This window comes from Mobula birostris, chromosome 1 (assembly GCF_030028105.1).
Source record: "Mobula birostris isolate sMobBir1 chromosome 1, sMobBir1.hap1, whole genome shotgun sequence".
Classification (NCBI taxonomy): Eukaryota; Metazoa; Chordata; class Chondrichthyes; order Myliobatiformes; family Myliobatidae; genus Mobula; species Mobula birostris.
Genome location: NC_092370.1, coordinates 247410373 through 247434233, shown reverse-complemented (window position 1 = coordinate 247434233; position 23861 = coordinate 247410373). Strand labels below are relative to the sequence as shown.

Here is a 23861-nt window from a genome sequence, read left to right as displayed (position 1 = left end):
TGTGTGTTGCTCTGGATTTTCAGCATCGGCAGAATCTCTTTATAGATCATTGTAACGATGACAGTTCTAATGTCTCTTTATACTGACATACAAAGTACAACTGAATGCCTGGCTTTGCTTAAAATATCCTGAGTACAGTAGGCTCACTAGATTCCAGGTGACTACGAATGACAATTCACGAGCATTACCCAGACATTTTCTTCCTTTTATTAACAATAAGTCAAAGTTGTTTCATACCAGTGCTCTATACGTTGTGACCATACTTTATTTTGTATTTTGGTTATGGAATCCTTCAAACAATGATTTAGAAATACAGAGAGATTGTTGGAAGTGAGGTACACAGTATCTCTGAAAGCGGCAACCTGTCAGTAGAACAAGTAAACCTGTGCATTATTATAAGTTACATCAAGTTGCTATTTTATATATAAAGCAAAGAGATTTCCTTTTTTCCCACTTCGACAAGACAAAAATATATACAAAACATAAAATGTACTGTTGCACTTTCAGTGTGAGATTTTCTTATCTAGATAAGGCTAAACAGGAAAACTGAGTACAAGTGTCCTTGCTCCCTTTAACACACCGTGGTTGAGAAAGGTATTTTTTTCACCCAGTCTTTTAAAAAAAAGATTTTTTTTCTCTCTCTCTTAAATTCGCCTTTGCAGTAGAAAAAATATTTTTGAAAGGATTTATCTTTATTACATTGGCTCTGAAGCACCTACGTAAAAAAATAAAAAAAGCCAGCAGTGCATTTGATCAGTTAGAAAATAAGGATTAATTGGTTGTTAATTGTAATCAATTGGTATTTGTATGGTGGATGGGAAATAATATAACTGCACTGTATAAAGTAACAATGTCCAATTCAATAAATCCACAGTATTTTTTAAACTGGAGTAATTAACCATCTCAGAGGTTGTTTTGTGTTGTCCCACAAAAATGCTTACTTTCACAAATTGCTTGGCCACTGGATTTGATTAAATTATGACCCAAAAAAACAATATTTGCTCTTGTAAAAAAGCACAATCCTTTCAGTCCTTTGCTTCTAGTAATATACTAAAGTGGTTAAAAAGCAGTTGTTAGTTCACAAAAGAAGGGTCATTATCGCTTCAGTTACAATTCATAACAAGAATTCAAATGCTGCATGAACACAAAGGTAACAGAATCATCTTTACCAAAAAAAAACACATGATTCACATGAATTTTATTAAATATTTAACTTCTATAGCTGGTTTTGGTGTTGTAAATATATTGTTTCTTTATTTTATATCTTTTTCATCTTTCAATAACTTGGTCTTTCCGGCAAGGCTGGCATGTATTGGCTATCCATTGTTACTCTTGAGATTGTGATGGAGGGCCACCTTCTATAATTTAGTAGCTATTTATTTTTTACTTATTTTATTTAAAGATACAGTGTGGAATAGGCCCTTCTGGCCCTTTGAGCCGTATCACCAGCAACCCGTTAACTTAAACTTAGCACAATCAAAGGAGAATTTACCATGACCAATTAACCTATTAACCGGTACACCTTTGGACTGTGGGAGGAAACTGCCCACACGTTTCACAGGGAGGACATATAAACTCCTTTCAGAGGACGCAAGGATTGAACTCCAAACTCCAATGTCCAAAGCTGTAATAGCGTTATGCTCACTGCTGTTTCATGGTAGGACTGAGTTAGCTTATTCGAATGTTCGACCTTAGAGGGTATTTAAGAATCAACCAGACTGCGGCTGTGTCTGGATTCGTATCTGGGTTGGACCAGCTTGAATGGAATATTACCCCATTTGAAGGGAATTGGTGAACCAAATCTGGTAGTTTACAAGATAATCATTTTACAACCACCAACACTGGCTACTTTTATCAAAATTCACAACTATTAACCAAGTTCAAAACCCTTGCTCTTGATGAGATTTGAACTCATATTTATGGATGATTAATCAGGTATTGGGATTACAAGTTACTTAACCACAATACCCTCAGCGTACCCAAGTATTCATACATGCTCTGCAAAATAAAGAAACAGGAGTGGAGGTGAATCAATTTGAATTACTTTAACACTTATGATTAAAATTCAAGGCACATACATGATACACCAAGACGGTGCAAGATTATGAACTTTGGTTCCTTGCACAGTGGAAAATTAGGAACAAAAGGAGAACAAAACCCAATATTTTGACATTGTCATCTACACAAACATGAGTGGACATCTGTATTACAAAAGTTGTGATTGATCCTAATGTGATTTTTCAGCATTCTTGCTGTAGACATTTTCTTTTTAAAAAAATTTGGATTATCATTATGCTGTTCTTAAATTTAGTGCCAGTTTAACCAGTATTGCTTATTCCAAAACACTGGCTCAGCGTCAGAGCTGTTAGTTGCCAAGTGGCGGATGGAGAGAATAAATATCTCAGTGGGCTCATCATCTGTGTTTGGATTAATCGAATTGAATCGATTAAACCATAATCATCCAGAAATTTAGCAAACAGCTAACCCTTCAGTTGTCAGTAACATCAGCACATCCAGGATAAAGTACTGTGTGAATATTTACCTATCTCTAACAATATAGAATACTGTCAGCGCAGTGTTCTTTGCTCTGAAATGGAGTCTCGTCCTTCAATTAGCAACGTGCCCTTTATGTAAATCTGAAGGCTATCCATTGGTACACTGGACGACTGGAGATGTTATGGAATGGTACACGGGCAAGATTGTGCTTATGTATGTCTCAGTCATGCCATTATTATGCCCTCCCCTCGGGGGGGTGGGGTGGGGGGGTCTGCTCTTGCATGTGTTCAACTCACGCAGTGGGGCGGTCAGAACCAAAGGGCTCTGGGATGAGGGTAGAAGGGGCAGTGCTGGCAAGGGATGGGCCATCCTTCTCACGACACAAAGGGCACAGGGGAGCAGAAAGTAAAGCTCTAGTGGCAGACCAACCAACCTGAAAGACCTGGGTACAATTCATGAGTTGCAAATGCTACGCTGCCCTATAAGATATCAGGGATGGTAAAATGGTGCTATTCTTGTGAAAGGGTAAGGTAGCTGAACTTTCAGTCCATTGTCCCAACATACAGCTGGATGTCCATTTAAAAAAGGAATGAAGTGTCATGATTGTGGCTTGCTCATCTGTACAGCTATTGGGAAAGCTATGAAAAAAAAACAGCTTCAATTTTAATGGAATGACTGTAAGTGGTTCATATTACTTGTGTATGCCACAAAATTCTGCTCAATTAATGTTACGACAATCTTGATCTTCCTACGTGATCAATTTCTCAGTTACCTACCTGAGATTCAAATTCTTTATGGTTGCCATGGAAAGATAGCTTAGATTAAAATGCCATTAGCTTTACTTTTTAGGAAAAAATGTGTTCTTGAAAACTGCCTAGTCACATGGAAAGTCTGCAAAGTTTTAACATCAGCAAGGAGGAGTGTACACTCATTGAATTAATTACCTCATTGTTGGAGTATAAAGACACCTTTATTTTGCTAATCAAAGGCTGTGCTCTAAACTGATATTGCAACAGAAGCATTCCAAGTGAATGTTATCCTTATTATCATGAAACTATCTTGCTCTTGTACTGACAGGTGTAATTAGTGTTGGGGAAATCTAATTATAGCAATTTTGTTCATTTGACAGAATGTGGGCATTGCCAGCAAGGACAGTTTGTAAAGCCTCTCTTTAATTGCCCCTGGCTCATGGAACAGTGAACAATTAATAATCAATTTTTTATTTATTTTATTTTATTTATTTAAAGATATAGCACGTAACAGGCCCTTTCAGTCCAATGAGCTGCACTACCCAGCAACTCACCCATTTAACCCTAGCCTAATCACAGGACAATTTACAATGACCAATTAACCTACTAACCGGTATTTAGACTGTGGGAGAAAATCAGAGCACCCAGAGGAAAATCAGAGGAAATCTACACCCTCACAGGAAGAATATACAAACTTTCTTACAGAGGACACCAGATTTGAACTCTGAACTCCAACGCCCTGTACTGAAATAGCGTCACACTACCTGCTACGCTACTGGGTTGCTGTCTCTCTGGCGCCACATACAAATCCAAAATAGGTAAGGAGATTAATTAAAATAAATGCTTATGGAGTATTTTTTTATCACTACTAAGCACAAATTGACATTATATAGTATTTTAGAAGTACTGAACATCCAGTTAAAGCATTGGATTAAGGTACAGGAACAGGTTGCTGGATTGGGCTTTCAGTCATCAAATGTATATAGTTCACATTGAACTTTCAGCCTTGGTTGAATTAACAGGGCCATTGATTGGGCTACTCAAAATGATGCATTATCCCTGGGCTAAAATGGTTGGGGTACAATGAAGTCTGGAACTACCTCCTCAGATTTGTAGGCAGTGACCTCTGCTGGAGAGTAAGAGAATGTCAGGCTCGGCTCTTAATGTCTACCGGTTGAGATTCATAAAGTGATCTGACTGAAGCTACAGGAGAAGGAAGGGAAGGGAAGCCTCGAGTTGAAGGTGATAAGCCCAACAAAAATTCTACCACGCCAAGAGATAAATCCCTGTAGGGCAAGAAGATGAGAAAACATGGAAGATGAGAGCGAGGAAGGGGACAAAAGGTCCTGTTACCCATCAATCTATATTAGTTTTCCAGATTAAGTCCCCAGGATGACTGTGCAGATGTTTTGACCCTATTTCAGAAACTATGTCTTTAAATGCTAACATATGGTTTAAAAAATTACATTTATGAACATAGGCCTTGATTGTACAGCAACAACTATACAGCATACTTAATCTCTTTTTTTTAAATCACATGACTGCTTTACAAAATTGTTGCTACTTAATTTTTGTAATAGAAAAGATAGCAATTTTTTTACACTGTATAAATTACACAGTTGGCAGACACAATCTGTCTGGACAATAATTCACAAATATATTCTAAAAGTCCTATAAGTTGGGGGGGTCTTGGACTGCAGGGTCATGTGTGACATTGTTCCACATCTGGAGCCCCACTAGTACAGAATCTGTTGTTGCTTCTGGTGTGGCAGTCTGTGTAACTAATAGCCCCATTTGGAGGATATATTGACTGCAGTCTAAAATCCTCCTTCAACATGTGTTCATTATTTAATGAGACTATATGAAAACTGGTCTCAGTCATTTCGAGAATGGTGTTGTCCTTTTTGGTCCCAGCCTCACAGTAGTCGTCTTTCCTGCGGCCGCGGTTGTACTTCCACGAGTGTGAGTCGTACTTCCCCTTTTTGTGCATGTGCCAGCAGAAGATGCCCAGCAGAGCGACCAGTATAATGAGCACTGCGCCCCCTATCAGCCCCGCCAGCAGTAACGGGGAGCTCAGTTCCTGCTGGGTGGCCTGCTCAGGGCTGGAGGGCAGGTTTGTGTTAAAAGACGGCGGCTTGGTTGTGGCCTCCGAGCAAACTGTATCATCCTCGGGGTGAAAGTTGTTCGAGGCGTCCAGTAGGACTATGCAGATCCTGTAGGTGGACCTGGGCTCCAGGTTCCGCAGGCTCAGCTGCCTGGTGTCCCCGCTGACTATCCTCTCATGCACAATGCCGCCCACCAAACTGTGGCCCAGTTTCACCCACGTGACCCGGTACTTGGTCACCGTAAAGTCAGCCAGCCAACTGATCCGAATGCACGTGTCGTTCACAAACTGAACAGCAAGCCGCAGTGGGCCTACCGGGGGAGAGTCTGTGAATTCGTCACCACCACCGGGCACAGGTGGGCTCGAGCCAGCGCTAAAGGGCCAGGTGGAGGTGTTTGCAACAGGAGTCAAAATAGTAGAAAAGGCAGTGGGCGAGGCAGATGGCAAGGGGGCAGGGGGTACACGGGTGGCTTTGGGAGCAGTTGTAGAAACAGGACAGGACACCAGATTCATATTCAGGTCTCGTATAGCCATGCCCCTGACTTTGTCAGGCCCCTGGCACATCAAGCCACGCACATTGATGGAGAAAGAAAGGGACTGCAGCCACTTGGTCACCCATTTTATATTGCAGTCGCAATACCACGGATTATTCCTCAACAGAATTTGTTTCAAGCTGGTCATACCATCAAACGCTCCTTTTGCCAGCATCCGGAGCTGGTTGTTGGAAAGGTCCAGCCTCTCGAGCCGCTTCAGTTGCCTGAAGGCGGTGACCGGGATCTGACTGATCTGGTTATCCTGCAAGTTCAGCTTCACCAGTCGGCCACCAGGGAGGTTCGCCGGGGGCCGGGTCAGGGAGTTCCGCACCATCGAGAGCTCAGTCAGCTGCACCAGTTGTCCCAGGGCTCCCTCGGCAATGCCCTTGTTGGCCAGGAGGTTCCCATCCAACACCAGGCGTTGAAGGAGAGTCAAGTTCTGAAATGCCAGCTCCGACACAGTGGAGATCCTGTTCTCATCCAGCCGTAATTCTTCCAGCCCCAGTGGCAGCCCCACTGGCACACTGCTCAAGTGGTTCCTAGACAAGAACAGGAGCTTAAGGTTAGTAGCTTCTCGGAAGGCATTGTCCTCAATGCCAACGGTCGAGATGGAATTGTCATCCAGGTGAAGCTTTTCAAGTTTCTGCAGTTGGCTGAGAGCCTCCCTGGAGACCGTCTGGATGTTATTCTCCTGCAAGTGCAGCTCCTTCACGTTTTTTGGTAGATTCACAGGGAACTCATCCAGTTCATTGCCATACAGGTATACGGTCTGAACCGAGAGCACGTTTCGCAAGTCAAGTGGAAATCCAGCATTGTTGATGACGTTGTTTTGGAGGTAGAGAATACTGGCCCCCTCTGGTATCCCAGAAGGCACTGATGTCAATTCACGGTCATTGCAGTAAACAAATTTCTTGTCGCAACGACACTCTGAAGGACAGAATTCCGCCCAAGTTATCTGTGTGTACAGTCCCAAAAGAAACATAGTCCATAAATACAATAAAGTACTCCGGTCCTTGAAACAGACTCTGGTCTGTGACACTCCCATCACTCTAACCATTAAGGAATTCTAATTGCAAAACAGCAGGCTGTTAAAAAATCCTCAAAGCCAGAGGCAGCTCCAGTTATTGTAAAGCTGGTATTTGCTTCATTCAAACAGTGAGGAGCAGAGACTATATATGTGCCTGGGGAGGATAATCTTGGTGCGCACTTTCTCTTTTGCTTCAGTTGTGAGAGCAGCAATTTGTTAAGTGGAGTCGGTCCCTGCAAATTCTGCCATCTAAAGCAGGACACTCGGTGATAACTAAAGCACATCACATACCGCTTTCCCTGGTGATTGGCAATTGGAAATTGCACATATACATGCATGCACACAGCCTAGCAGTGTTCGGTGGGTTTATTAAATCTGGAGTCCCTTCGTCACACACTGCCGTTCCAAGTCAGGAAGCCGTGTCCGTGAGCATCTAGAATCCTATACAATTAAAACAAAAACACATACAAACACAAGGGATAAATCAGCAGTTCATTTAGATTCACACACTCTTTGAGCTGCATTTTTTCAAACCTAGGGCTGCCTCTGCTGGACAAATCTATGGGCTGTCAGTATATCGTTAACTACCTTCAGCTTACTCCACGCCAGTTAATAAAACAAGACTATTAAAAATCTCGTATAGGAGAGGTAGAGCGTGAGAGAGTGCAGCAGCAAGAATCAGCCGAGATACTGGCTAAGGTATAAGCAGTGGATGACTGGATTATCACTAGTGGCTGAATTTAGTACCAGTGAATTAAACAAAAAAAAGATCAAATGAATATGCATTATAAAATTCGATCAGCTTTTTTTTAAAATAAACAACGAAACGGTAAATTGAATTACAACCACCTTCACATTCTGTCAGGATCATCATCCTTTGGCTTTAGTTCCTCGCGATTTTTGATGGCTATTCGTGCTTTAGATAGAGCCGCGCAGTCCCAGTAGTTGGTGTAGGCTGACTTGCTTCTCCAGTCGGGTTGCCAGCATCAGTGTACAGCGTCCACGCTCAGCCCAGCGGCGGGTTCCGCTCTGCCAATCTGACCATGTTTCAACACTTCCCTCTCTCTCTCCGGAGCCCCTCAAGTGCAGCCTCTGCTCTGGTGCCGCTTCTAGAGATGAGAGGATTTATACGTTAGGCAACAACAAAAAAAAGGCTACAGCCACTTATTACCCTTTCGGTACCCCCAGCCTGTAGTGCTGGCGCACACAGCGAAATGCCAGTAATAATGCGTCTGATCAGGCTGTTTATTGCTAATGTAAGTCTTCCCTTTCCCTTTTAAAACCCATGGGAGATGTTTACAGTAATGAATTCAGCTGACAGCGATCTCCCTCTCTCACACAGACCCTCCCACCTCTCTCTCTCTCTCTCTCTACGTCTTTCTCTCTCTCTCCCTCATGTGAGGAAGACTTCGCTCCGGCGGCAACGCTTTCCCTCGCAGGAGCGAACGCCCGACTCTCCAGTTCGCTCAGAACCCCTCTGACAAATTGTGGATTTGTTCGATAAATGATGCACTCTGGTTGATATTTTATCAACTCCCCCCCCCCTTTCATTTTTACTGACCTTGAGCCCGGACAGAAACATATGATCCCTTGCAGTGAAATAGCTGTTGGAACTATTTAAAATCTGCCTTTAGCCGTTCGGATTTTTTTAACCAACACTTGGCGCAAACCTTCATCGGCAGTCAGAGACTATCTGACACTCCCTGAACTATTAAACAATCCAAACTATTAAACGGTAACATCAAAAGAAAGTTCCTAATGAATTGGACGATTGATTTCCCCTTTTTTTGTCAATCGCTGATCATTCAATAGAGGGAGGGAGAGAGAGAGAGAGAGAGAGAGAGAGAGGGGGAGAGGGAGAGCGAGAGGAAGAGGGGGAGAGCGAAAGAGAGAGAGGGAGAGCGAGGGAAAGGAGAGCGAGAGAGAGAGAGAGAGAGAGAGAGAGATGTTTTACACCGACTCCACCGCAGCCGAGTCATCAATCTGCTCAAACCTTTGCGGAGACAATTAATTGCGATCGAACCAAACATTTTAGCTGCGATTTTTTTTGCAAGAGACATGTCTGGGCTACACTAACTGCATGCGCCCGAAAGATGGACGCGCACAAGAGGGAAATATCGAACAGTTTTCTCCACAGATTTCTGACCATAATGATAGCACAGGGGGGCGATTTAGTCCCAGTCCTGTGCTTTCTCTATTATAATTCCTCCCTGGAGAGCAGCGAGTGCAGTTAAGCGATAAAGATTCTAATAGTTCTACCTTGCACGCCGAACGGATTGTACTCAATGTTTTAAAGATCCCTGCAAAAGGCGAATTAGTCGTCAAAACTGCGGAGAATTGGATGCATCTCATTACAGAATTTGCGGCAAGTTTTTAAGGAAGCTCCTCAGCGAACAGTTCTTCAAAATCTTGCATCATCCGAAGTTATAAACTCGCGAGTTGCTCTAGTCGAAGGAAGATCTTAGTGGCTCTCCAGATAGATCCCCGCCGTGAAGCGCCGAGAATCTTCGCCTCAAGTTAGTGTTGAAATTGGGGAAACATCTGTCCTCCAGCACGACAGCGCGCAAGCCAGAAAGGGGAGGGCGCGGGTGGGATGTCTGTGTTTTAAACAGGAATTTAAAAAAAAAAATCGGGGCAGCAGGGTAGCGCTAGGGTTAACGTGTGCGCAGCGCTGACAAGTGATCCGGGCGGTGAGGTACTGGCGGCTGGGGTTCGGTGGCGGCAGATGCAGCGGGTTATAGCGAGGTGGCAGTGCAGTACAACACGCGGGCGCTCGCCGTGCACTCAACTGGCGCGAATGGGAGGCGTTACGAACAACAGCTTTCGTAACGATTTCAATCTCACCAACTAAACACACACACACACACAGTGCTGCACAGAGAAATAAAATACTTTGGTGAGGGGGGGACTCAATACGCAGACGGGACGAGTCTATGAGAGGACACGCACATTAGCAGGAAGGTTAGGAAGGTTGGGGAAGGAATTTTTCTACCCCACCCCCCCCCCCATTCCACAATCGAGGATGTTGGTGAATTGTGTGCGGAGTGCTGAAGGCACTTGATTGTGAAAATGGTTTCTCCTCCTCCCCTGCCCTCTTTCAATGTTTCCTTTTCAATAAATAAACACCTAGTAGGCAGCTCCGCTATGTTCGTGCTTTACCTTTTCGCTAATGATGTTGGACGCTCAGCGTTCTGTGTTGTTGAGCCGAAGCGCCCACGTTAGAAGCAGAACGCAGTGAAGAGTAGTTGGAGTACAGTATTGGAGGCACCCCCTCTTTTGCTGGGGTTACTCAGCGAGCCAGTGTGTGAGCATGCTCCTTTAGAAAACTGCAGGAATCGAAAGGGTTACAAATGGAGCTTTAATCTCTCTTTTCCCCCCACTGGACTCTTCAAATCCCGAGAATCTCTCTGACGCCAAGAAAAAACTGAAGTATTTGGTTGCTGGGTGGTCCTTAAATAACCTGTCACCAGTGCCACTGCTACCAAGGTCACGCCGTGGCTGGAGTTTCGACTGTGGGGCGCAGACTCCCGCAAAATCGCCTTTCGTTGCTTGAAGCCTCCGGTCTGAAAGCTGTTGAGGCACAACCTCCAACCAGACTGAGGTTGCATACAACGCCACGGCTCTCTGATCAGGAAGAACGCGCTTTGTTTTTTTTTAAAGGGAACAAATAAAAACAACAAAGTTTGGGGATTAAAGACGTGGGTTGTTTCTTCGTGGACCTTCAGAGGCAAGATCGGCTTCTGCCCCAGACGAGCTGTGGTTTCTCGGAAACTTCAGACTTGGAGCCGGAGATTATCAGGCAGGAAGAGCTTCCCATGCTAGAGGTGGCGCTTGCCTGTTGCAGGCTATATCTGTACAAGGCAGAGGAATTCAAAAGGGTCCATGAAATGTAATAACAGGACGATAGTGGTACTATTCATCGGGAGAATGCTTGGTCGGAGTAGGCAAAGATGGAAGCATCAGTCAGTGCAAAGGAGTGCTGAGGGTGACATTGTTATAATACTCCAAAATTAAATGACCTCACCAGGACAGCTAAGGTAAGCATACTAATATGCAAATATGATTTTGTTCTATTTTGCATCACTCATTTCAACTCCTTTCCAACTGCTGTGATTTTTGTGGTGTAGCCTGCAAATTTCATGCTACACCCCTCTGCAACAATTACTATGCCTTCTTCCTTTCTTTCCTTCTTTCACTTCACCCAACCCCAACATTGTAATTTTTCACTATTTTCTACCCTGACTTACAAATGCTCAAACCTACCCCATCTTGCAACACAATTCTTTCCACCTTTAGGTCAAGTCTGACAGGGACATGAAGGGCAATACATCCCACTTAATTGGCACCCAGTCTTATTATTAGATTAGATTATGAGGACACTCAGTCCTCGTTTATTCTCATTTAGATATGCATGCATTAAAAATGATACAATGTTCCTCCAGAAAGATATCACGGAAACTACAATCCATAAATCTACAACCTAATTCTCCATTTCCTCTATCACCAGCACATTCTGGTAGCTGAGATATCTACAAAGTTCACTGCAGTTGGTGCTCCAACAACACCATCCAAATCTGTGGCCTCTATCACTAACAAGGACAAAGAAAGCTGCTATGTTAGAACCTCACCTTCTGCAGGTTCCCCTCTTAGTTGCACAGCACTCTGACTTGAAACTGTCTTACTGTTCTGTCATTATTCACTGGGTCTAATCTTGGGGCTTTTCTCTCTCATCCCACTGTCCAAGAGCACCGCAGACTAGCAGCAACAGAGGAACAATAACATCTCAAGAAGACAGCTATCATCTTCTCAAGGCAATTGGCAGTGCTGAATAACTGCTGTCCTTGCCCCATTGATGCCCAGATCTCACCAACGAGTGCTAGGAGTATTGTATTCACCTTGGGGTGGGGGGGGGAGGGTGGTGAGTGGGGGAGAGAGAGGAGCTGTTGTTGGTTTTAAAACCATTGTCTTTCCCACCTCCTACCCCAACTTCCCTTCCTGCTCTTTCCAGAATCCAGTCACCTACCTTTGCTCATCCAATCACTAAGTGTTAACACCAGCATCATTTTGCTTGCACCTTCCCATGCCCCAACCACCACCATTACAGCTTCAAGGCCTCTGATCAGCTGTTAGAATGCAGAAAATGAATTTGAAAAGAGCAGCGCTCCAGAATAGGACCTAAAACTTGACCTTGCACTTCAAACTTAACTCAGAAAATGACATCGATAAATCCTATTCATTAGATTCAATAGGTACATTTAATATCAGAGAATACATCCTGAAATACAATACAATATACATCCTGAAATTCTTTTTCTTCACAAACCCTATTACCCTACAATCTCCAGGTTCTTGAACTAGTGTGAGTAATTTCCATTTCAGCTAAAGCCCTCCCCACCATTGAGTACATCTACAAGGAAGTGCAAGAAAGCAGCATGCAGCATCAAGGATCCCCACCGTGAAGACCATGCTCTCTTCTCGCTGTACATCTGGAAGGAGGTATAGGAGCCTCAGGTTCCACACCACCAGGTTCAGGAACAGTTATTACCTTTCAACCATTAGGATCTCGAAACAGCATGGATAATTTCACTCACGTCAATGATGAACTGACTAGACAACTTATTGACTCACTTTCAAGGACTCTACAGCTCAGTATCATTTATTTACTTTTTTATTATTTGCATGATTTGTCTTCTTTTGCACATTGACACATCGATTGTTTGTCGGTCTTGTTAATTATAGTTTTTTTCATGAATTCTATTGTCTTTCTTTATTTTCCTGTAAATCCTTGCAAGGAAACGAATTTCAAAGTAACATATATGTACTTTGATAATAAATTTACTTTGAACTTTGAGTGAGTTCATGAACTTGCATTTGTAGTTTACAACTTTATAGCTTGCTATGATCTTTCAGGTTTCCTGTGGTTTGCAGGACAGTTCATTTACGCGAGCTAACTACACCAAAAAGCAATGTGATAATGTGCTTAATGTAAACTAGTAGTTGGGGCATAAATAATGGTCAGCGTTCCAAGAGAACTCCAGTAAAATCCATACTATGAGTCTCTTAATATGGGATATTTGAGTTCAGGTCTGGTATTTTTAACTATGAAAGGATCAATTTGCAACAGAGGAAATGAGGTGAGGGTTGATGAGCTTTGTTACTGGAGTGGCAGGAATGAGAAGAGAGCCTATGTTCTCTTACTTTTAGAAGAATCGCTTGTGATCTTTTGGAAAAATACCAAATCCTTGCGCAGCTTGACAGGGAAGATGCAAGGATGATGCTTCTTCTAACTGGCTGTCTAGAGCCAAGGCATAACAATTTCAAATTAGGGGTTGGTATTTTTAGGAAGAATTTTCTTTATCCAAAAGATGGTGAACTCTGCCATGGACAGTCCCAGGCCCAGCTGCAAAAGGAGGAAGTTTGGGCTTAGAGATAGCAAACCACATCCCATAAAAATCCAGAGCTACAGAAACACCAACAGAAGCTCCAAACATCTAATACCTGGGAGAGGAAGGATCTTCACCTAAAAGACATATTGAAGACATGCGGTGAAAGCAGAAGACACAGGGCAGATCAAACCAGGATGGAGGACTTTGGCAAGCTACTGTCGGTGGCCCATGCTGCAGAGGGATGATGGCTTAAGACCTCTCTACTCATATGGGCCATGGAAGTTCAGTTTCTCGGTGTATTCAAGACAGAAATCAATAGCTTTTCAGATTTTAAGGCAATCAGTGGATAAGGAGTTAGTGCAGGAAAGTGAAACTGAGGTGAAAGTTCATCCATGATCTCAGTAAATGGTGTAACAGGCACCAAAGGGCTGAATGGTCCACATTTCTAATGTTCTTTATGTTAGGGCAGTTTGAGAAATATCTCACCCAAGAACATACTTCTCATACCACAGCACACCACCTGGCAGGATTTTGTACCTGAAACCACAGTTTTCAAAGCCAGCTTGTTTGTGGGGACACAAAATGACAAGCAAAACTAATTTCTTTAATGTCCACTCTCTATCTAGAAATAATGCTGTTGGATTCTTTCTTCCTATATTCTAAATTGACTCTTAGGGTAAGATATAATGACATATAAGTACTTTGATGATAGATTTACTTTGCATTTTGAGCTATAAAAATGGTGTATTTATTTTTTTCCATTCCTACACCAGTTCTGTCCATTACACTGTTCATGTCTCCTGGTTTCTCTCCTTTCCCATCTATAGTTCTCTCTTTCTCTTTCTTTAATCTACACCCCTCACCCACAGATACTTCACCTGCAAAGCCATTCTGTCCATCTCTCCACACAAATACTATTACCATCTTCCTCAGCCCTTGAATTGTGCAATTTCATCTACTCCAATCTTTCTTCTTAAGCCCATCACACTGTACTAGAGCATAGACTGCTGAAAGCAACTTGCCAAAGTCCTCTGTCCTGGGCCAGTCTTTCATGTTTTCCCAGAAGTAGCTCATCTTCTTGGTGTATCTTTCCTCTCCCAGGGATGAGGTCTTTGGAGTTTCCGTTGACATTTCTGTAGTTCTGGGTTTTCACGGGATGGGTTTGCTAGTCCCACACCCAACTTCCCACCTTTCGCAGCCGGGCTTGGGACCATCCATGGTGGAGTTCCATCTGCTCTGCACTCCACCCAATATGCTGCACTCCATTTCCACTGCTTTCACCTTCTCCACTCTGGTAGATTGTGTCCACAGACCATTTTTGATGCTGCCAGTTGCTAACTAGAGACTTGGTTAATACTAAATATGGTTTGTCATTGAAAACCTGGTGTGAGTGAGCCTTGAATTCTGATTGTCAGATAGATTATAATTCTGCAGTAGTGAGAATTTCTGATTGTACTTTAAACAAAAGTGTGTCTAAAACATAGCCAGTAGTGTCAGAAGCAACAGTTACCTCAAATTAAACTTGTTTTCAGTACACAAACAATACAGAACATAGAAAACCTGCAGCACAATGCAGGCCCTTCAGCCCACAAAGCTGTGCTGAACATGGCCTTACCTTAGAAATTACCTAGGGTTACCCACAGTCCTCTATTTTTCTAACCTCCAATATATCCCACAATTTTATGTTTCACACACAAAATGCTGGAGGAACTCAGCAGGCCAGGCAGCATCTATGGAAAAAAGCACAGTTGGTGTTTTGGGCTGAAACTCTTTGGCATTTTGTGTGTGTTGTTTGGATTTTCGGAATCTGCAGATTTTCCTCTAGTTTGTGATTTTATTTTTCATGCTTTTCTCTTTATAGGGAAAGGTTAAATAAGTTCAGACTTTATTCCCTTCAGTGTAAGAGAGTGAGGGAAGATTTGATAGAGGTATACAAAATTATGAGGACATAGGGCAAATACAGCATGCTCTTTTCACAGAGGTTGGGTGAGACTGCAATTAGAGGTTATAGTTTAAGAGTTAAAGGTGAAATCTTTAAGGGAAACATGAAGGGCAACTTCTTCACTCAGGGTGGTGAGTGTGGAACAAGCTGCCAGTGCAAATGATGGTTACAGGTTTAATTTTATCATTTAAAAGAAATTGTGATAGCTATGGACAGGATGGGAGGGGTATGGAGGGCAATGGTCCAGGTGCTCATTGATGCCCAAAGGGGCTGCTTCTGTGTTCTATGACTCCGTGACACTTTACTGTAATACCCTCTGAGGACAAATTTTATCGACAGAAAATGGTTGCAGCCAGCATTTCCAATTGATCCAAAAGACAACATTCTTGGATAACACTCCCTCAGGACATTAAATAAATAGAGTCTACTAGATCAAGCTATGAGCATCCTGTCCATATTAAATGGCTGGTATCCTGTCATCCCTCACTTTCACGTCCTGGACATGTTGAATTAACATTTGGTTGGGTTCTTAATATAGCTGAGTCCTGAAGACAGGTCTTGGCCTGAAACATCGACTGTTTATTCATTTCCATAGATGCTGCCTGGCCTGCTGAGCTCTTCCAGCATTTTGTGTGTGTTGCTTTAGCTGACTGCTGTTTGCATTGAGAGTGTACTTTCCCTACTAAATAACATGTTTAAGTTCCCATACCACGTTGATTGGACTGTCAGTCCAAGTGATATATTTTCAAATAATTTCAGGTCATATTTGTTAATTCCAAGTCAATAATTCATTTACGATTTGATCAGCTTTATGGGATTTTAATAAATATTTCAGCAAAATTAGCATGAAGATGGAATAACGTAGCACTTGGAACATGCCAATACATTTACCAGTTCTACACAGTAGTGATTATTAAGCAGTTTTATAACCAAGTCACAAGCAACACTGTTTGGATTGATAGGCAAAAGCTTGGTCAAAGAGATTTTCAAAGATGGATAGAGAAATATTCCATCGTCTATCCTGAGGGATATACTGACAGGTAGAAAATTACAATGTTTCAGGAACAGCTTCGTCCTCTCCACCTTCAGTTCTCTGAATGGACAATAAACCCATGAACACTACCTTGCTATATTTTTTTGCTCTCTTTTTTGCACTACATATTTAATTTTTTGTATATGTTTCTTATTGTAATTTATATTTTTGGTTCTTATGTATCGCAATAAACTGCTGCAGTAAGACAACAAATTTCACAACTTGCTCCTTTTTCTGGTGTTTTTTGGGTAACTTTGAATCAGGGTGGCATGCAGAACATAGAACATTGAATAGTACAGCACATTACAGGCCCTTCAGCCCACAATGTTGTGCCAACCCTCAAACCCTGCTTCACATATAACCCCCCACCTTAAATTCCTATGAACAGATAACGAACACCGTGCTGAACTCTTGTGCACACACAAGATGCTGGAGGAACTCAGCAGGCCAGGCAGCATCTGTGGAAAAGAATACAGTGAACATTTCGGGCCGAGGCCCTTCAGCAGGGCTGGAGAACATCAGCTGAGGAGTAGAGTTAAAAGGTGGGGGAGCGGAGAGAGAAACTCAAGGTGATAGGTGAAACCAGGAGGGGGAAGTTAAGAGCTGGGAAGTTGATTGGTAAAAGAGATACATGGCTGGAGAGGGGGAAATTTGATTGGAGAGGACAGAAGGCCATGGAAGAACGAAAAGGGGGAGGAGCACCAGAGGGAGGCAATAGGCAGGCAAGGAGATAAGGTGAGAGAAGGAAAAGGGAATGGTGAAGGGGGAGTGGCCATTACTGGAAGTTCGAGAAATCAATGTTCATGCCATCAGGTTGGAGGCTATCCGGATGGAATATAAGGTGTTGTTCCTCCAACCTGAGAGTGACCTCTTCGCGACAGTAGAGGAGGCCATGAATTGACATATTGGAATGGGGAATGCCCACCCCTTTCTTCCCTGGCCTTCTGTCCTCTCCTATTAGATTACCCTGCCCCCCCCCCCTTCTCCAGCCCTGTATCTCTGTCACCAACTTAGACCATAAGACACAGGAGCAGAATTAGGCCATCTGGCCTATCAAGTCTGCTCTGCCATTTAATCATGGCTGATCCTTCCTTTTTTAATCTCCTCCTCAAACCCATTTCCTGGCCTTCTCCCTGTAACCGTTGATGCCATGTCCAATTAAGAACCTATCAATCTCTGCCTTAAATACACCCAATGACCTGGCCTCCACAGCTGCATCTGGCAACAAATTCCACAAGTTCACCACCCTTTGGCTAAAGAAATTTCTCTGCATCCCTGTTTTGGAAGGGCGCACCTCTATCCTGAGGCTGTGCCCTCTTGTCCTAGACTCTCCCACCATGGGAAACATCCTTGCCAGATCTACTCTGTCTAGGCCTTTCAACATTCAAAAGGTTTCAATGCGATCCCCCCCCCCCACATCCTTCTGAATTCCAGAAGGATCCTCTCCAACCCCAGCACATCTTTTCTAAGATGAGGAGCCCAAAACTGTTCACAATACTCAAGGTGAGGCCTCACCAGTGCCTTATAAAGCCTCAGCATCACATCCCTGCTCTTGTATTCTAGACCTCTTGAAATGAATGCTAAAATGGCATTTGCTTTCCTCACCACCAACTTAACCTGCAAGTTAACCTTTAGGGTGTTCTGTACAAGGACTCCCAAGTCCCTTTGCATCTCAGATTTTTGGGTTTTCTCCCTGTTTAGAAATTTAATTCTACTACCAAAGTGCATGACCATTCATTTTTCAACATTGTGTTTCATTTCCACTTTCTTGCCCATTCTCCTCAAGTCCTTCTGCAGCCTAACTGTTTCCGCCCTTCCAGCAATCTTCTCAGCTCTTTACTTCACTCCCTCACCCACAGTTTTAGCTATCACCTTGTGTTTCTCTCTCTCTACTCCCCCACCTTTTAACTCTACTCCTCAACTTTTTTTCTTCAATCCTGCTGAAGGGTTTCGGCCAGAAACGTTGACTGTACTCTTTCCATAGATGCTGCCTGGCTGCCGAGTTCCTCCAGCATTTTGTGTCTGTTGCTTAGATTTCCAGCATCTGCAGATTTTCTCTTCTTTCTGAGTGGATATTCTGATTCTGATTTCAAGGTCTGATACCATAGCTGAAAGTCTATATAGCTGAAGACAAATGGCTACTAATATGATCAGAGAAATAAGCAAGTGCTGGAATCTAGATAGAGGCATTTCAATAATCATCATTTTGCTTTCCTCTTGCCCCATCACTAAAAAAAGGCACAAATTGCCTACCTTAGCCTGTTGCCTGTACATTAGATCACACAGAAGCAGAAATATGAAGCTTTACTATAAAAATTGTCAGAAGTTGAAAGAAACTCTCATCAAAGCAGCCATTAATTAGAGTGAGAAGCACAGCATCGAGAGTAATTTGCATTTCTGTGACAGTCTTTAGATCAAAAGAAAAAAATGCATGAGAGTACAGGTTTGAGGGAAAGACAGCATACAGAAAGACGGAGCTGGGGGGCTGGAGAAGGGAGGGAAACGGATTCTGAACCACAGGCGTCACCGTAGCAGAGCGGCTAGGGTGACGCTATTATAGCTCGTGGCTTTCTGGAGTTCGGAGTTCAATGCTAGTGCCCTCTGTAACAAGGTTGTATGTCCTCCCCATGGAATGTGTGGGTTTCCCCGGGTGTTCCGGTTTCCTCCCATTGTCCCGAGGCATACCAGGTAGCTTAACTGGTCATCGTTAATCGTCCTGTGATAGTAAGGATTAGATTATTGGGAGTTTGCGGCGCGGTGAGGCTCAAAGGCAGGAAGGCGCTACTTCATGCTGTAGCATTAAATAAAATAAATTCTCCTGGGTTCAGCTGAAGAACTAGGTTTTTAGTTGGGGCTTGATAGACTACATGGAAGTTGAGAGATTTAGGAAGAGATTTACTGTTGGCACAGTCATACTGGGTGGAAAATAGCTGCAGAAAGTTGTAAACTCATTCAGCTCCATCATGGGCACAGGCCTCTCCAGCATCAAGGGCACCTTCAAAAGCCCATGCCCCAAAAAGGCAGCATCCATCATTAAGGGTTCCCATCACCCAGAAGATGCCCTCTTCTCATTGTTACCATCAAGGAGCCTGAAGACACACACTCAATGCTTCTGGAACAACTTCTTCCCCTCTGCCATCAGATTTCAGAATGGATAATCAACTCATGAACACTACCTCAATATTTTTTCCCTCTTGTTTTGCACTGGTATAATTTGATTTTCTTTATTCATATACACAAATGAATAAATAAATTTAAAAGATATATATATACATATATACTTCTTATCTCAATTTTTAAAATTGTTATCTTTAACAATGCACTGCTGCCATAAAACAACAAATTCCACGACATATGCCACTGATATTAAACCTGATTCTGATTTTGAAGGTATGATGGTCGTTGGAGTGGAATAAGGTGCTAAAATGTGCTGACTTTAAGGTAGATGCAATTTTGTCTTTAGCTGTGAGTTTTCAATTTGGCCAAATTAGATTTAACATTACTTCTGACATACCATTTAAGAAAACATGTTATTGAATATGGATATTGTTATGTTACAGTGCAGTGATGGAAAATATTGAAAGTTTTGTATGGACACAATGATAGCTTCTGGTTCTCTATGTCATTAATAATAATAATAATAATAATAATATGTTTTAAAGACCTTTACAATGAATGAATATCTCAGCAACCTGCAACTCAGAATCAATGTTGTCACAAACTCAAGAGATTCTACAGATTTTGGAAATCCAGAGTTACAGATACAAAATGCAAAGGAACTCAGCAGGTCAGACAGCATCTACACAAATGAATAAACAGTTGATGTTTTGGGTCTAGACCCTTCTGTTCCTTTATTTTATTTTGAGGTACAGTGTGAAACAAGCTCTTCTAGCCCTTGGAGTCGTGCCACCCAGCAACCCATTGATTTAACCCTAGCCTGATCACGAGATAATCTACAATGACCAATTAACCTATTAACTGGTACATTTTTGGACTGAGGGAGGAAACTGGAGCACCCAGAGGAAATCCACACACAAATGAAAAGGAAGGTACAATCTTGCTTAATGAGGACACTGGAACTGAACTCCATCCTCTTACGCTCTGACTGTAATAGTGTTGCGCTAACTGCTACAAAGGGTCTTGACATGAAATGTTGACTATATTAATTTCCATAGATAGTGCCTGACCAACAGACTATCACTGTTGTCAGTTGTCTGTTTTATCAGGTCAGTCACTTTACTCTTGATACAGATTTTTTTGTTTAAATCTTAAAGCTAAACAGAAGGGATTACCATCACTGTTTCAATCTAATAGTGCTGTTAATATTGCTCATTCTTTACCCACTGCTCATTTTACACCCTGGTTTCACATTTCCTTTTATATTTCTGCTCACAATGTCAGTATAATCGGCTACCTGTCTCGGTGTAACTGGAGTTCATTGGATTGTAGAAATAGGGTGGATCTGTTATTGATGTTGTAGTCAGTGTGCACTTCACAACGAAATAACAGGCTTCAAAATTGCAAACTTCTTTCCCTTCATACTCTCTTGCTAACTGGCAGTTTATTGCTTAGGATACTCTGACAATATACTAATCTGGAAAGTTTCTGGCCTTCCAATTTTGCGGTGCAAACTTTAACATGAAAAGGCAAGGTATTTGGAACAAATTCTGTAGCTCCTTAAAACGAAATTCAAATTGGCTAACCCTTCTTTAAATATTGAACAGTGACTTCTCTGAATATGTTAAATATTTGTAAACTTTTATATTGTTCATTGTTGTTCCTCTCTGCGTCTTGTGGCTCATCAGGCAGAAACCTTGCTGTTTCTTTATCATTTTTATGAGGCCCAGTTGCTAGCTCGATGCTCAACCCAGCACGGATGAAATGTGTGCAAGGAGGTGGCCAGATTTGAACTGGCGACCAACCACCTCGAAGTTCAGTGCAGATACCAGTACATCACTGGCCGGCACAAAAAAACTTATATATACGTAATTTAATTTTGATGTCTTAAATGCACAGTTAGTGTGGAGTTCAGAATCAGAGTCAGGTTTATTATCATTGGCATGTATCCTGAAATTTGTAACAGCAGCAGTTCAATGCAATACATAATACAGAAGAAAAGAAACAAAATAAAATAAAAATAATAATAAATAAATAAATAAATCTATTACAGTATACGTATATTGAATAGATTAGAAATCGTGCATAAAAAACAGAAATAATATATATTCAAAAAATGAGGTCATATCCAAAGATTCAATGTCCATTTAGGAATTGGATGGTAGAGGGGAAGGAGCTGTCCCTGAATCACTGTGTGTGTGCCTTCAGGCTTCTGTACCTCCTACCTGATGGTAGCAGTGAGAAAAGGGCATGTCCTTTTTACTTCGTGACCTCTTTTCACAATAGTGTAAGGAATTTGGGTGGCGGGGGGAGATATTTCTCCACCAAACAAAATGTAAGGCAATTCTTCTCTCCACTAGCCTGCAGTTCTCCCTTGGGGCAAAGTGTAGACCTGCTTATCCCTGGACCAGGGTCACGTGAAACCATGGGAGCATGTGGCGGATGGCCATCTGAGCAGCTGGTGCATATCACAATTCCTGGTTAGGTGACCACTGACGCGAGGCAGACAATCTTTGAAGGGTATTGATAATTGCTGGGGTCACCCATCTTACACTGCCCAGAAGAAGGCAATGGCAAACCACTTCTGTAGAAGAATTTGACAAGAACAGTCATAGTCATAGACCATGCATTGTCCACGTCATATGACATGGCACGTAATGATGATACCGTTAGGAATTTGTACGCTCTTCTCATGACAATGGGGGTTTTCTCTGGTGCTCCAATTTCCTCCCACATTCCAAAGACGTACAGATTAGTAAGTGAATTGGTCACATGGGTGCAACTGTGTGTCGCAGTCTCGTTGATCCGGAAGGGTCTGTTACTGTGCTGTATCTCAAAATCTACACACAAATTAGCAATAATCTCTTAAGATATAAATAATGGTACTCTTATTTTTTTCATTATAATTGCTTTTCCAAATGTAAAGGTTAATTTGCCATGCAGCAGTTGAATGATTCACAGCAGATGAAATCTGTTACAGCACATCTCTAATGAAGACTATTGAACAGTGTGTTATTTTATAAACTACAGCGTCTCCCACTGCATTGATCAATAGAAGAGTCAAAGGAGATGCTGTTTACTCAGTGATCCACTAAACTTGAGAAACTTATTAGCATGTAACTGGATAACTGTTTGTGTCCTTTTTCCAAAACGTTAGTTATCCGCAGTTTCTCAGCACTTGCTGTTTGCTTCAGAGTGTTTATCTCCAAGTTTGAGTTTATTGTCATCTGAATGTACATAAATACAACCAAATGAAACAATGTTTCTCCAGACCACAGTGCACCCACAAAACATACGTAACCCTCTGACTGGGACTTGCATACAAACTTGGCTTGTTAGCTAACTCTGCTAACAGCCAAGTGACTCAGCAGAGAGAAGGTCACCTTTCATGAACAATATATATCTAGGATTGGTATGATTTGGGGTTTGGCCTGAGAGGAACATTGGGAATTCTGACCAAAGGAACGTTGATCTGAGTGAATGTTGTGTAAATACTACCCATACACGATTATTGGTCGGCAAAAAATAACAGATCATACACTGCATAAAATTATAAAGAAAATATATTTACCCATTTCTGCTTTATCAAACAGTTAATAGGAAAGAGAAAAAAAGTCAAGTCAAGTGAAGTCACTTTTTATTGTCATTTCGACCATGACTGCTGCTTTACACAGTAAAAACGAGACCACGTTTTTCAGGGCCATGGTGCTACATGAAACAATACAAAAAGTACACTGAACTATGTAAAACAACGCAAAAACCACACTAGACTACAGACCTACCCAGGACTGCATAAAGTACACAGAACAGTGCAGGCATTACAATAAATAATAAACAAGACAATAGGCACAGCAGAGGGCAATAGGTTTGTAGTCCGATGGCTTGGAGGAAAAGCTGTTACATAAATAAACAGCTGAATGGCGGTGTCCAGGATTCCGTCCGTTTCTGTACTCCTGCCGAGTAATTCGTTGGAGTCGGATGTAGTCCAATTTAATGTCCATTGGAGAGCAGAATGGACGGGTGAGCTGGCTGGCTAGGGCTTGCTTTTTTCCTGGCACGGACTCCTGCCCGCTCGCCTCGCTTCCACTTCCTCACACACCGCCTATGACGTCCCCACCTCCAGCCACCGGCATCAGGCGTCTCCGAGGACTGCGGGCCTGATTCTCCCAGCAAGTCGAGGTCGCACAATTTAACCAGCAGATCTTCATGAAGGTTTGTTTTTGGGCGATCTCTGTATTGTAGCAGTATCTGGCGATGGTAGATAGTCACTCTGTTATCCATTACCCTAAACCCTAATTGTGCCTTAAAATTAAATTAAAATAAATTAAAGTAGCACCAGATCTGAAAGGCCGCTGCTGCCGTGCCACGCCGCCTGCTGGATCTCAATGGGCCCATTATAGTTAAACCAGTCTAGATGTGCACATAAACATTGGAGCTCATTTCGGTCGTGCCTGGGTGGGTGTACTGCTTTATT

At 42.4% G+C, this 23861-nt stretch overlaps 1 protein-coding gene across 11 annotated transcripts in view; it reads right to left on the bottom strand.

The window, feature by feature from the left end:
• Positions 1-245: 245 nt before the first annotated feature.
• LOC140206159 (leucine-rich repeat transmembrane protein FLRT2) overlaps positions 246-23861 on the bottom strand; it is a 113268-nt gene continuing 89652 nt past the window's right edge. For 8 of the 11 annotated variants that reach the window (XM_072274406.1, XM_072274432.1, XM_072274494.1 and 5 more), the window contains 2 exons: positions 7759-8018; positions 246-7350 (listed from right to left, as the gene is read on the bottom strand). In XM_072274406.1, coding sequence (XP_072130507.1) covers positions 4948-6939 — 1992 coding nt within the window. In that variant the 5' untranslated portion in view covers positions 6940-7350; positions 7759-8018 and the 3' untranslated portion in view covers positions 246-4947. Of the gene's footprint in view, positions 7351-7758; positions 8019-8470; positions 8496-9168; positions 9595-14910; positions 14936-23861 lie in introns of those variants that run through there. The other 3 variants (XM_072274484.1, XM_072274448.1, XM_072274475.1) reach the window with 3 other exon arrangements.